A 15120-nucleotide genomic window follows, 5' to 3' on the forward strand; every position below is an offset into this window, starting at 1 on the left:
TCCAAACCCCAAATAAACCTGTTTTAGCCTGTATAAAGCTTATACAGGATAAACTCATAAATTGTTCACCCTCTATAACACTGATAGAGAGATATGCACAGCTGTTTGCGCCCCCTCTCCCCCAGGTATTAATACATACTTTGAGTTAATCAATAAGTAAAAAGTGATTTTATTAAATACAAAAAGTAGGATTTAAGTGGTTCCAAGTAATAACAGACAGAACAAAGTGAATTACCAAGCAAAATAAAATAAAACACGCAAGTCTAACCCTAATACAGTAAGAAAGTGATTACAGATAAAATATCACCCTCAGAAATCAGAGGGGTAGCTGTGTTAGTCTGGATCTGTAAAAAGCGACAAAGAGCCCTGTGGCATCTTATAGACTAACAGACGTATTGGAGCATGAGCTTTCATGGGTGAATACTCCCTTCGGCAGATGCATGCCCTCAGAGATGTTTCAATAAGCTTCTTTCACAGACTGGATGCCTTCCTAGTTTGGCCACAGTCCTTTCCCAGTACTGCCCTTGCTCCAGCTCCGATGGTAGGTAGGGGATTTTTCATGACTGCAGCCCCCTTTGTTCTGTTCCACCCCCTTATATATCTTTTGCACAAGGCAGGAATCCTTTGTTCCTCTCTGGGTTCCCACCCATCCTTCTAAATGGAAAACCACCAGGTAAAGATGGATTCCAGTTCAGGTGACATGATCACATGTCACTGTAAGACTTCAAGCCCTCATTACTCCCATCCTGACTCACAGGAAGGCCTGCCTGCAAACAGAGCCATCCACAGTCAATTGTCCTGGTTGATGGGAGTCATCAAGATTCCAAACCACCATTAATGGCCCACACTTTGCATAACTACAGTAGGCCCTCAGAGTTATATTTCATATTTCTAGTTTCAGATACAAGAGTGATACATTTATACAAATAGGATGACCACACTCAGTAGATTATAAGCTTTGTAACGATACCTTACAAGAGACCTTTTGCATGAAGCATATTCCAGTTACATTAAATTCACACTCATTAGCATATTTTCATAAAATCATATAGAGTGCAACGTCACAGCATGAATCTGGCTCAGAGTTTACTGGGCCTGAGTATGCCAACACTGCCTAATTATTTGGAAGTAAACAAATACTTAAGAGTGAACTCCTAACCCCTTTGAAGTCAATGAGAGTTCTGCCATTCAATATGGCTTGGATTCCATCCTTACTGCTGGCTTGGGGCTTTCTCCTGCTGGTGTCCAATATCTTATTTAGTAACAGAATGTGCATTAAGGAACTCCAAAAACATGAGGAAAGGCACCTACAGAAACCACAGCCCTGCCTTTTGTACAGGGAGATAAACTATGACCATCCACCATCATATCAGCAACTGCTACAAGCATATTGATTTAGAAGTAAAAGAATAAACAAGTTCAATTAAAACAAAGACCTGTAGTCATCTACACACATATCCCACATAGAAATTCTCTCTATTTAAAGTATGTCTCGGTTGCTTGGTATATCAGCATTACCTCAAGTTTCTGTCAGTTCCTCTAGTCTGCTAGGCTTACTGGCGGATATAGTTGTAGAGCATAAGGCAGGAATTTACAGTGATTGTGCGGGAGAGAGGAAGGAAGGCAGAATAAGGTTCAGTCAGCAACACAAGAGTGATCTTCCTCCAGTTAACAAGCTCTTTAAACAAAACTCTGCCAAATAGATACACCAATGTTGTTATTTTCAGTTTAACAAACATCAGGCCAGTTCTGAGTCAGGGAAAACTCTCATGGGCTTTCCTCCTTCAGCTTCATTGTTCTAATCAAGATTGAAGCTAACATGTCATTTTGGTTTAATACATTGTATGTGCACCAGTGAGCACATACTGATATCAGTATTGCTCTGCAATTAGGGCATATTCGTTAACTACTGCTACAGGGCCAGCAGAGGGAGTGCAAGATGTTTTTGGATAGGTCCCACAAATCAGTGGCAATACTTTTGTTGGCAGACAGAGTAATGGGATTTTCTTTTAAAGATATATTTAGAATCCAGAGGATATTCCCCCATCCGCTCCAAAGTGCATTAGTTTTAAGATATATATATCAAAATGTGGGGACCCCACAGTATTTCGCAGTATCCTTTTCAGCCACATTCTCATTAGCAGATATTTAAAAAAAGAGGCCAGAATCTGTCTTCCTTTGGGAGACTTATTATATACACAGTGAGGTTAATATTTTTCTTGTTCGACTCATTCATTTTACCCAGAAAGACCCTTCATACACAGCATAAAGAATCCATTTCCAAGCAGGTCCTGGAAGTATAATAATTGTGACAGGATGATAAATAAGTTGGAGCTGAGAGCCAGAGTATAGTAGCCTTGTAACAGAGGTAAGCCTTATTATAACAAACAGCCTAAGGATGGTAGGTGGGTACTCTGGGACCATGATCAGCTAACACTCATGAATAATTTTTACAAACATGCAGCTGTCAGAAAAGCAACAAACAAAAACAAAAAACCAATCTTCCTGCCTCAAATGATCACAGCCTGTAAGAAGAACAAATCCTTGAAGATATTAGTCTCTCTAAGAGGCTGCCTTAGTGTCACATCTGGTTCCCTCCTATCTTCAAACAGCATCGCCTTTAGCAGGGTTGCATGCAGACTTGAAAACATTTAGAAAAAACACACATCAGCACAGCTTTACCCAGATCTGACCACATTCCCTGGGCTAAAACCTGCTAAACACCCACTGCAGTTACTAACTCTTAGTTATTAAAGGCATTTAAAAAAAAAAAAAGAAGAAGCTAAGTTTTAAAGTTTCTGTTGTGGCATAGATGCAATTGGGCAACAGAATCTAGGTCTTTTTGTATAAAAAAATCCTGATTTTGTAAAAGGTCTCAGAGAATTCCTTTCCTATGCCTTTCTAGCTGTTGGCAAACAATGCCAGGGTGAAAAAAAATATATCCTTGACATTATCATGCAGAAAACAAACAGATTTGTTGTTCTTAGCTAACAGCTGGAATGCAGTTGTTTTTATGTCCTGGACCAATTTTAGGAAGCGTGTTCTAATGGTCATAAATAATTCTGGCTCCAAAGAATGGGAATTTTTTCAGAAAATGGAAACAATATGGGACATGACACGGACTCTCTGCTCAGCCCATCATGCGTTCCTGTATGTTTATGAGAATCCATTCTTTTTAAAGGGGGAAAATATTTACTTAATTAAACCATGGTGTTTGATTAAACAGGCAGACAATATGCTTTGCCACAATGTCACAGTGACTGAGGCAGTCCTCTTTTGCATATTGTCACAATGACCAAGACAACGTGCTTTACCAGACATGCTGTCGAGAAAACAGACCATCCCAGACAATGTTCTGACCATCTCAGGCAATAGTCAGAAATCTTTTCTGAATCCAATGGGCAAAAATGACTCCACTGGCAAAGTTAATCTCACAAAGCACGAGATTTACTGCTTCTGTATTAAATGTCAAAAAAAGTTCGGCTCAATTAAAAGTGACATTTTTTTCTTTAAAAGTAGACTAAGGACCTGGGCTCTGGAAAGACTCCCATTGACTTCTGAGGGCTTTGGACCAAGCCCCTAACCCTGTAAGTCTTCTCTCAGGCAAATACCCTCTTGACTTTCCTGGGAGTTTGGCCTGGATAAAGCTTAAAGGATCAGGCCTTAGAATACTTTACTCTTGACTGATTTCATATGAGTAACAATCCCTCTGAGCATTGCCCTATAAGGCTACAGAAAAGAGAGAAGGAAGTTTCTGCTCTAGTTTCAGAGAAATATTCCATGATTTATAGATGCATGGGAAGTGGGGGTAAGATTAGCTGAGAGGTCTGGGATTTATGACCATTTCTGAAGTGTATTGATAAATAAGAGGTTTATGATAACATTTATAGATAGACCAATATCTATGGATTTATGAAGCAATTTAAGGAAGGTATGACTAGCCCTAAGATTTACAACCATGCATAGAAATATCTCATTAGAATAAGGATATACCATATAAAGTCATCAACAGTTTTGGTAGTGTACAGGAAACAATTTACTCCTGGGAGAATTCTGTGTCAAAAATTAAAAATTTTGCACCAAAAAATTAAAATTTCTGCAAAATTCTGCATATTTTATTTGTCAAAATAACACAATATAATCGCACCAGTTTCAATTATTTTGGTAATTTATTTCAAAATACTGGTCAGCAAGTATGTCTGTAATAATACAGACAACAAGAAAGATTCCTCCAGGAGTAGAGAGGTAAAGAACCTCTATGACAAACCAGTTCCTGTTTCTCTGTTATGCTTTTGTTGGGAACCTCTGAGTGGGTGTGTCACATGTGCCAGCTGGGCACATCTTGGGGGAAAATTCTTCCCTTCCAGTCTCAGACACTCACTACCCTTTTCTCCCCCCCCCACCGAGTCCCTCCATGGGGCACTCCCCACCACCACCACCACAAAGCCCACACACCTGTACACCTGTCATAAACAGATAGCTAAGGGTTAATGTCTCTTACACCTGGAAAGAGGTAACCTGAAGCACCTGACCAGAGGACCAATCAGGAAACCAGACTTTTTCAGGTCTGAGTGGAGGGAAGTTTGTGTCTGAGTTTTTTGTCTTCTGTCTGTCTCTCTCTCGGCTATGAGAAGATTTCTGTTTCCTGCTTTCTAATCTTCTGTTTCCAAGTTGTGAGTACAGAGATCATAATACAATAGGGGTTATTGTTTTTTTCTTTTGTATTTACATGGGTATAGTTGCTGGAATGTTTTGAATTGTAGTCTTTTTGAATAAGGCTGTTTATTCATATTTCTTTTAAGCAATTGACCCTGTATTTGTCACCTTAATACAGAGAGACCATTTTTATGTACTTTTTCTTTCTTTTTAAGACCTGTTGGAGTTTTTCTTTAGTGGGGAACTCCAAGGAATTGAGTCTGTGCTCACCAGGGAATTGGTGGGAGGAAGAAGTCAGGGGGAAATCTGTGTGTGTTAGATTTACTAGCCTGACTTTGCATTCCCTCTGGGTGAGGGGGGAAGAGAGATTAGCTCTCGGTACTTCTGTTTTCCAAGGCTGGAAACGGAGAGGGTGGAATCCCTCTGTTTAGATTCACAGAGCTTGCTTCTGTGCATCTCTCCAGGAACACCTGGAGGGGGGAAGGGAAAAGGTTTATTTCCCTTTGTTGTGAGACTCAAGGGATTTGGGTCTTGGGGTCCCCAGGGAAGGTTTTTGGGGGGACCAGAGTGCCCCAAAGCACTCTAATTTTTTGGGTGGTGGCAGCTTTACCAGGTCCAAGCTGGTAACTAAGCTTGGAGGTTTTCATGCTAACCCCCATATTTTGGACGCTAAGGTCCAAATCTGGGACTAGGTTATGATAACACTCTATCTCCAAGAGCCCAGCCGCAGGACACCCTCAGTCCCTACCCCCAGATAGGAGTGGCGCCAGGGTGTTTGGCGCCCTAGGCGGAGGTCCTTCTGCGCTCCCGGTCGTTGGCGGAAATTCTGCAGTGGGGGGGTCCTTCCACGCTCTCAGTCTTCGGGGCACTTCGGCGGCGGGTCCCGGAGCAAGTGAAGGACCCGCCGCAGAATTGCTGCCGAAGACCCGGAGCGTGGAAGAACCCCCCGCTGCTGAATTGCCACCAAGGGCAGCAAAATGTCGCCACCCCAAACCTTGGTGCCCAGTCGCCTAAATGGAAGCGCCAGCCCTGCTCCCAACGCCCAGCCACAGTGAGCCCCCCAGCCAAGGCACCTTCACCCTGTACACCCAGAGCCCAGCTGCAGGGTGCCCCAGCCCAGATACCAGCAACCCTACCAGACGTGCTTTAGAATTCCCCTGGGAATAGAAACTACTATGAAAAGTGAGATTGAAGGCCATATTAGCAGCCCTAATCATACAGTTGTTTTTCAAAGAAATCATTGTTAGAACTACCAATTCTAAATAAGCACTCATACTTGAGCTTTCACAGCACTGGTGCCAGCTTGGTTATCTGCAGATGGACAGATTCATGACAAGCTCCCTTCCCGACTCTGAAAAATCAGCTGTAGAGCCTCCAGTGGCACAAAATGCCTGCATTTGCCCCTTCACCATGAGGCTGCCAGAAAGCCAACTTGACCAGCAATGAATAAGACCAGGATGTCTGGTAGATTCCTTGATTCAGTGCATTCATTTTATAGCCTCAGCGAACAAAGCTACCATTGAGCTCCTAAAACTAGAAGAACTTAAGTTACTCTTCCTCTGGACAACTATTCAATGAGGTGTTACATGTGAAACTTAATTACGACTGTCTAAAATGTTAACATTTACATTACTTCACTACTGATCATCTTAACAGAAACATTCTGCTAAGGTACTGTATTCATTAGATAGCTTTGTGGTACGGTGTTGTGAAATGATGTATTTTTAAATGGAGCTGCATGAGCTATTTGTAATGAACAATTATTCAGTTAACTTCCCTCTGCTTGGGAGTTGTTGGCAATCAGACTGAGTTTTTGCAAATTTGTTATTCATAAAATATCTCTAGAGAACAAATTTCAGGCTATTGAGGGTAGCAAGGAGAGTTCACCCCATGTGATTCATTACCAACTAAAAGGATTCTGCAATCCAAATTTAGCTTAGTTCATAGTCCTGTTAGGAATGCACAAGCCAGAATGGAATCCGGTTCACTCTCCCATAGCGGCATTAGCTCTGCAACATTAACAGAACTAAAGAGTAGTAAAAATTTACTTTAGACAGGAAAGTAAACAGCGATAACTCAGAATACACGCACGGACCAGGTCTCTGGAGTATACAAGTGCCATTGTTACTCAGTCATTTCAGTGGTGCTGGAACATTTTTAATAGTGGGGTTGCTGAAAGCCAGCCCTCTTATCCCTGTCCACTCCCCACATCCCCCGAGCTGAGGCCAGGAGCAAAGCCTCAAGCATGGGGTGGCCTCAGAGCCCCAGGGTGCCCTCAGAGCCCCAGGGCCAGCAACCAGGGCCCTGGGTGCGCGGGGCTGGCGGCAGCTGGTAGCATTCCTACTTCCTGTGCCTATGAGTAATTTTTTAGAGCAGAACTGGTCTTTAATCTATTAAATCTCCATGCTGAATTACTGTCAGCAAGAATCATCTTTACTAAACACTAGGGTGACCAGATAACACGTGTGAAAAATTGGGAAGGAGGTGGGGGAGAATAGGCAGTTATATAAGAAAAAGCCCCAAATATCAGGACTGTCCCTATAAAATCAAAACATCTGGTCAGCCTACTAAACACATACGTTCTGTGTTGGTATCTACACAGCACTCACTAAGGGCTTGATCCTGCAAAGAGAACTCCCTGCAAGGTGCTAAGTATCCTCAACCTCCACTGAATTGACCGGGAGCCAAGGGCATTTGCTCCTGCTAAGATACTCAGCACTGCACAGGATTGAGCGTTAAACACCTCAAGCCTCATCCTGGAATGCATTAAATCTGCTGTAAAACTTGGGATGGTTTCTTTTGTGATGGTCTCTTATTTGATTATTTTAATTTACATATTTGTGAATAGAGGAGAGGAGGATCTTTTCACGTCATTCCAGTCACCTGTAAGGCTGCTTAATATCCATCAACTTGAAAACTTTCAAATCTACAACATTCCTCTGACTCACTACTTCTTTTCATGCAATACCTTTTACATTCTTATCTACCAAAGCTCTGGCTTGCAATGATTTGCTGCTGCTGTCTGCCAAATTCCTTCGCAAGTACTGCTTTCATTTGGTAAGCCAGGCGCCTGCTTCCCAGGAACATGACACTAAATGCAGACAGAGTGAGTTTCCTCATGGGCGTGACAAACAAAATGCAGAATCTTTCAGCAGCCTCTGTTTGTTCCTAAGTATTTGTAGAGAAACCTCTTCCTCATCCCCTCAAGATCATTAAATACTGAACCTTCCACTAGAAGGAAGTAGCAAGAGTCAAACAGACTGCCAATAAGAAATGTCAACTTAGCTCTCCTACATGACTTCCTTCTCCCATGTGTACTGTTCTGTTGTTTTTTTTTGTTGCTGCCCACATAAAACCCCACCCCCAACGTGGTTATAGAGAAACATGTGTCGGAGTGCAGAGTATTAAGCAGTGCTCTGGATTTAGTGCTGGCAGTGAGTTCAGTAGGGCTGGAAGCTTATCACAAGATAGAGTAGCAGCTCCTTGCTTGCCTTTTGGAAGCTATGTCCTGCACCAGGATCAGAAAATGTGCAGCAGTTCTGACTGCTGCTAGGGTGACTAGACAGCAAGTGTGAAAAATCAGGACGGGGGTGGGGGGTAATAGGAGCCTATATAAGAAAAAGACCCAAAAATCAGGACTGTGCCTATAAAATCAGGACATCAAGTAATAAACAGTGTACTGCCACCAAGTATTTCACTAATCAAGGGATGCTCACTACCCTAAGTATGGTGAAAATCTGTCATCTCCTCAGGGAAAGACATCCTGACCTGTGGGAAGAAGGGTGACTCTGAAACACTGCACTCTGAATCACTAGGAGTAAAGCAGCTAAGTCTTCCTTCATAAAAACTAGCTCCTTGTTCCCCTGCTCACCTACAGCTGAGTGCTTCCTAAGGGCTGGTCCACACTACGGGGAGAAATCGATCTTAGATACGCAACTTCAGCTACGTGAATAACGTAGCTGAAGTCGAATATCTAAGATCGGATTACTCACCCGTCCACACCGCGTGGGATCGATGTTCGCGGCTCTCCCTGTCGATTCCGCAACTCCATTGGGGTTGATGGAGTTCCGGAATCGATATAAGCGCGCTCGGGGATTGATATATCGCGTCTAGATGAGACGTGATATATCGATCCCCGAGCAATCGATTTTAACCCGCCGATACGGCGGGTAGTCTGGACGTAGCCTAAGAGGTGCTTGAGTGCTTTCAGTTCCCATTGGAACCTGCGAACATGAGACTGCAAAAAAGAACTACAGACGAGATGCTCAGCAAGAAACAGCAGGATGGCTGAATATGGATTTAGATTTGTGGAAATAATTTGCCACTCATCGATAGGGTCGCACTGAGCTGGTCTGGCTCTGATTGGTAGAAGGTTGGGCAATCAGGCAGACCACATACAAAGACTAGCATGTGCTGCTTCCCCTAAGCTAAAGGACTAGGTCCATTAGCTCATCCCTCTAAATGTCTGAGATCACTATCATTTCCCATTGGGCTCCTGTTTAATGAAAAAGTTTGCAGTAGCTATTTGCTGGTGACTTCTCTCTGGCCTGCTCCAGACGCAGCACTGGAGGGACTGACTAGGATCAGGATGAGAGAGGCCAATGGCTGGGCTGAGCATTTGGGAAGTTGGGAAATGCAATGTTTGTGTCTGAATACCACAGAACACAGACTAGAATTGAGCCCAAGCCCAAACAGATGGATCTGGATTTCAAACTCTCCAAAGCTTTAAAAAGAAAAAAAAAAGTTTGGCTCTGGGGTTTTGGTTTGGTTCATCATAAAGAAAGGAGTCGATTGCGAAGTTATGATATTGAACTGTATTGCAAGCTTCTCCACAGTGTTCAGATTCATCTCTAATGTGAACTAGGGGGAAGTCTTTCCACTGACTTCAATGAGCCCTGGATCATAGATTCTTCTGCAATCACTGAAATACCAGACAGTGCCCCTTGCATACCAATACACTATGCATTCCCATGAAGCCATGGTGTGAAACTTGGAAGATGTATGTTGCGAAAGAGCCCTGTCAATGCACATGTATACTTTGTTTAATTGCATCATGTTATGTATGAGAAATCAATCTAAAAAGTTTCAGAATTCTTCAATTAAAAATTTAAACAAATATCACTTTTATAAAGAATTCTGAAATTTGTTTTATACATCACGCAATGCAATAACAAACTTTCCATTTTTCACTTCTTCCAACTATAGTGTTTGTTTTAAAGATATACAGATGAATTGGAAAAGCCTTGAATTTAATTAAATCCCCAAAAAGACTAATAATCTTTGTGCATATTAAATTTTAAGGCAGTTACGGATGTTCTAGCGAATCAGCTCATTAGACTACCACAACATGCATCCTAACCCTAATTGAAATGAGAAGTAACAGAGTTGGGGGGAGGGAGGATGACGGACTTGCAGACTGCAACTTCTTCACCATGTATATGTTTAAAAGATAGAGTATGTCTATCATAAAAAGGTAACAAATCTAATAAGTGGATACATGTTCAGAAAAAAATTAGTAATACAAGTTTCAAAATGCAGTTCTCAGGAAGGTATATTAAATGTCAATTCAAACCAATTTATACATAATCTATAACAGGAAGGAACAGAGACATCTTAAAAAAAATTCAGAGAGAACTCAGGGTGAAATTGTGGACTTTACTAAAAGCCCTCTGTATGAGGCAGCATACGACTCCGCTGACCCAGAAGCAGAGTGGGAAGCAGTTTGTGACTCAGACCTGCAGTCTGCTTTCTTGCTTTCCCCCTTCTTTACAAAGCACATATCCTGCAGCCTATACCTTGTTTGCACTGGCTGGTGCATTGAGGGAGGGGGTCATTTTCTTTCCCTGTGATGGAAGTATCTGGTGCAAGGGGTCACCATATGCCTGCTTTTATTCTCCTGAGTAGTCATGCAGGATGACTCATGATCTGGTCTTTATGATTGCTATACCTTTCTGATTCCAAGGTTGCAATCTTTTTTTCCCCTTGCCTAAGAATTTTCCAGTTTAATATATTGAGCAGCAAGTACATATTATACAAACTCTCACAGTTCTATTGTTCTGTTTTTCCCTTTGCGCATAGAACTATTTTTTACATCAACACACACATTTCTGCCATTTCTCCTAACTACGATCTCTTGCTCTTTTCTCTAGATCCTCCGAAATTGCAAGTACAGTAACTCCTCACTTAACATCCTCCCGGTTAACATTGTTTTGTTGTTATGTTGCTGATCAGTTGGGGAACATGCTCGTTTAAAGTTGTGCAATGCTCCCTTATAATGTTGTTTGTCAGCCAGCTACTTTGTCCACTGCTTGCAGGAAGAGCAGCTCATTGTAGCTAGCTGGTGGGAGCTTGGAACCAGGGTGGGCCGGCAGCGCCTCTATCAGCTCCCCTAAGTTCCCTGTGCAGCAGACGCCCAGCAGGCTATTAATTGCCAGGCAGTTCAGTTGTCCCTCCCCCACAGACGAGTGCTGCCCCTACCCTCTGCCTTGCAGCTGCTCCCAGGAGCCTCCTGCTTGCTGTGCAGGGGGTGTAGGGGAAAAGGGGTGCTGATGTCAGGGAGTCCCCGTCCCTCCACTCCTGTACCCCATCTCCACAGAGCAGTGGGGGACATGACAAGGGTCAGGACTGAGGGAGCTCCATTCATGTTGCCTTGTAGAGTGTGAGGCTACATTAACAAAAATGTGTTAACCCTTGAGGGCTCAGCTGAGTGCGAGTTCATCATTTAGCAGCAAGGCATTCCTGGGAAATATCTCTTCCTCTTCCACTCTCTGACTCCACCACCTCAACCAAGCTTCACAATCATCATTGCTGTATACAGAATTAAATTGTTTAAAACTTGGACTGTGTGTGTGCGTATAATGTCTTTTGTTTGGCGAAAAATATTTCACTGGAACCAACCCCCCCCATTTACATTAATTCTTATGGGGAAATTGGATTCGCTTAACATCGTTTTGCTTAAAGGAGCATTTTTTAGGAACATAACTACAACGTTAAGCGAGGAGTTACTGTAACAAGTTTTTCTAATCTGCCGTTAAACATAAACCAGTGATAACAATGGCAATCCAATATATAAAAGTACAGCTTTTGAATATACATAGAGGGACAAACCCTGCTCACATTTCTCATATGAGTAGTTCCATTGACTTAAATGCATGAATAAAGCTAGCCAGATTCAGGTCCTGTTTCAGCAACACATATGCTTAGCTTTAAGCATGTCCTACTGTCTCACTGACTTTAATTGAAGAAGCTCAGGCCCTTAGATACTATATTATTTGGGACTGATATAGATATTCTATAAACTTGACTTTGCTAATACTACATAGCTCTTGTTTGGCACTTACCTATAAGGTATTCCACCCAGAACTGGTCCTTTTCAGGATTGTAAGGCCGGTTGAAGTCAATTTGGATAAGGAAAGGCTGTCCACGGCGTACAATCAGCTTAGGGTGGTAGTACTTGTCAGTATGGTGCTCCTGCTTGTTAACATCTCGGTCACCCTTGAACATGTGAACTTCCTTAACTTCCAAAAAATCTATGTAGACACACAAAGGGGGGGGAGAAATCAATTTATTTGTTTCATACTGATATCATACCACTTCTGGGCTCTGATCTTGCTCACTCACTCACATTGAGTAGTACTTGGTAATAGCCCCACTGAAGTGGAGAGAAAATTAATATCTGATAGAGTTTTATACTCAGTTGGCACATGTATAAATGTCTTTGTAGGGTTCAAAAGAGAGGAGAATCAGGCCCCTTATGTGAAACAAGTTACATAATAATCCAGTGCTCTAGGGATGAATCAGGGCTGTGTCACAAGTGAGGCTGTTGACTATATAGGTTCCCTGCCTCATTGGTTGCAGAAGCTTGAAGGTGCATAGTGCAGGAGGCTAGGGATTGCAGGATGAGAAGTGGGGTGTGGCAGGGGCAATGGCCCCTTCTCCTCTGTGGCCCCACCCCTGCTCTTCCTCTTCCCTGAGGTCCCACCCCTACTCAAGCTGGAAGCTGGAGCTGGGTTGGGGAGCCCAGTCTCCTCTACCTGCCCGAAGTGGGGGGGGAGGTCCGACACCTAGCCCCCGGCCTGTGTCCCCGCTGCCTATGTCCCCAGTCCAGGGCAGGTGGAGGGTCCATGTCTCCCCACAGCTGCCCATGCAGCTCTTACCCCAACCTGGATCCGGCTTCCGCCCTGGGGGTGGGGCCTCGAGGGCAGAAGAGCCACAGCCAGGCCATGTGCATACAGATAGTATTTAAGGAGTTGTGTTTCTATGTTGAAAATTGGGTCCTTAAGGTCTTGGAGTTAAGGTAGATGACCAAAAGATGACATGTCTCAGACATCTTCCCTTCAGGCAGGAGGTAATAGACACCTATCTCCCTCTCTGGTATCAGAGGGTAGCCGTGTTAGTCTGGATCTGTAAAAGCAGCAAAGAATCCTGTGGCACCTTATAGACTAACAGACGTTTTGGAGCATGAGCTTTCGTGGGTGAATACCCACTTCCTCAGATGCATGTAATGGAAATATCAGGGGCAGGTATATATATGTGTGCTAGCAAGCAAGCTAGAGATAACGAGGTCAGTTCAATCAGGGAGGATGAGGCCCTGTTCTAGCAGTTGAGGTGTGAAAACCAAGAGAGGAGAAACTGGTTCTGTAATTGGCAAGCCATTCACAGTCTTTGTTCAATCCTGAGCTGATGGTGTCAAATTTGCAGATGAACTGAAGCTCAGCAGTTTCTCTTTGAAGTCTGGTCCTGAAGTTTTTTTGCTGCAGGATGGCCACCTTAAGGTCTGCTATAGTGTGGCCAGGGAGGTTGAAGTGCTCTCCTACAGGTTTTTGTATATTGCCAATCCTAATGTCCGATTTGTGTCCATTTATCCTTTTCCGTAGAGACTGTCCAGTTTGGCCGATGTACATAGCAGAGGGGCATTGCTGGCATATGATGGCGTATATTACATTGGTGGATGTGCAGGTGAATGAACCAGTGATGGTGTGGCTGATCTGGTTAGGTCCTGTGATGGTGTCGCTGGTGTAGATATGTGGGCAGAGTTGGCATCGAGGTTTGTTGCATGGATTGGTTCCTGAGCTAGAGTTATTATGGTGTGGTGTGCAGTTACTGGTGAGAATATGTTTCAGGTTGTCAGGTTGTCTGTGGGCAAGGATTGGCCTGCCACCCAAGGCCTGTGAAAGTGTGGGATCATTGTCCAGGATGGGTTGTAGATCCTTGATGATGCGTTGGAGGGATTTTAGCTGGGGGCTGTATGTGATGGCCAGTGGAGTCCTGTTGGTTTCTCTCTTGGGTTTGTCTTGCAGTAGGAGGCTTCTGGGTACACGTCTGGCTCTAGGAATGGCAATATACAAAAACCTGTAGGAGAGCACTTCAACCTCCCTGGCCACACTATAGCAGACCTTAAGGTGGCCATCCTGCAGCAAAAAAACTTCAGGACCAGACTTCAAAGAGAAACTGCTGAGCTTCAGTTCATCTGCAAATTTGACACCATCAGCTCAGGATTGAACAAAGACTGTGAATGGCTTGCCAATTACAGAACCAGTTTCTCCTCTCTTGGTTTTCACACCTCAACTGCTAGAACAGGGCCTCATCCTCCCTGATTGAACTGACCTCATTATCTCTAGCTTGCTTGCTAGCACACATATATATACCTGCCCCTGATATTTCCATTACATGCATCTGAGGAAGTGGGTATTCACCCACGAAAGCTCATGCTCCAAAACGTCTGTTAGTCTATAAGGTGCCACAGGATTCTTTGCTATCTCCCTCTCTGGTTATTTGAGTATTGAATGCCTCACAATGTATGCCTATTGGCGCCTGGGGAGAGGTTAAGGATTATAAAATCTACAAGAGAGAAATAAACAAGCTGTGTGTGTCCTATTTATGAATAAACACAAAGGAATGGTATGGAATATCTTGGGGTGGAAGGAAACACATAGGATCCTTCATGTAGGAGGCAAATTGGCAGTATGCATGTCTAATGAAAGGAAAGTCACAGCCAACCTGGCTGTAAAGTGATGCAAGGATTTTGGGTAAGCAATATTCTACAAGATGTGAGAGGATCTTGTTAATTAAGTCTAGGCTCTAGAATGTTTGTTGTGATTTTGTGTGCAACCATTTGTTTCCAATACTACTTCTTGCTAACACTTGAATCGCTAGGCTTTTTTACATAAACTTACACTTGATTTCACTGTTAACATATCTAAGTGCTGTGAGTTAAGCAGAGCAGTGATGTGAGGTGGAACTGGCAGAGCTGAGGTGTACTCTTTCTGTGGAAGCAATGAATCTGTGAATACTGTGTGTGTCCAAAGGAACAGGGGATGGACACTTCAGGGAGACAGAGGGCTGGGAGTTTGGGATGTGCCAATTGCTAGTCTGTAGAGTAACAGTACGGTCTGTGAGGCTTAGAGGGCACTGCTTGCGTTGCCTGGGGCTGGTGGAATTGGGGAGCTCATCCATGGCAGGTAC

General features: G+C 43.4%; 1 protein-coding gene across 1 annotated transcript in view; it reads right to left on the reverse strand.

Annotated features, from left to right (window-relative positions):
• F13A1 (coagulation factor XIII A chain) overlaps positions 1–15120 on the reverse strand; it is a 96314-nt gene that overhangs the window by 68866 nt on the left and 12328 nt on the right. Inside the window, exon 3 of the mRNA XM_050939963.1 lies at positions 11997–12185. Within this exon, the coding sequence (XP_050795920.1) occupies positions 11997–12185 (189 nt within the window). The remainder of the gene's footprint in view (positions 1–11996; positions 12186–15120) is intronic.

This window comes from Gopherus flavomarginatus, chromosome 2 (genome assembly GCF_025201925.1).
Source record: "Gopherus flavomarginatus isolate rGopFla2 chromosome 2, rGopFla2.mat.asm, whole genome shotgun sequence".
Classification (NCBI taxonomy): domain Eukaryota; kingdom Metazoa; phylum Chordata; order Testudines; family Testudinidae; genus Gopherus; species Gopherus flavomarginatus.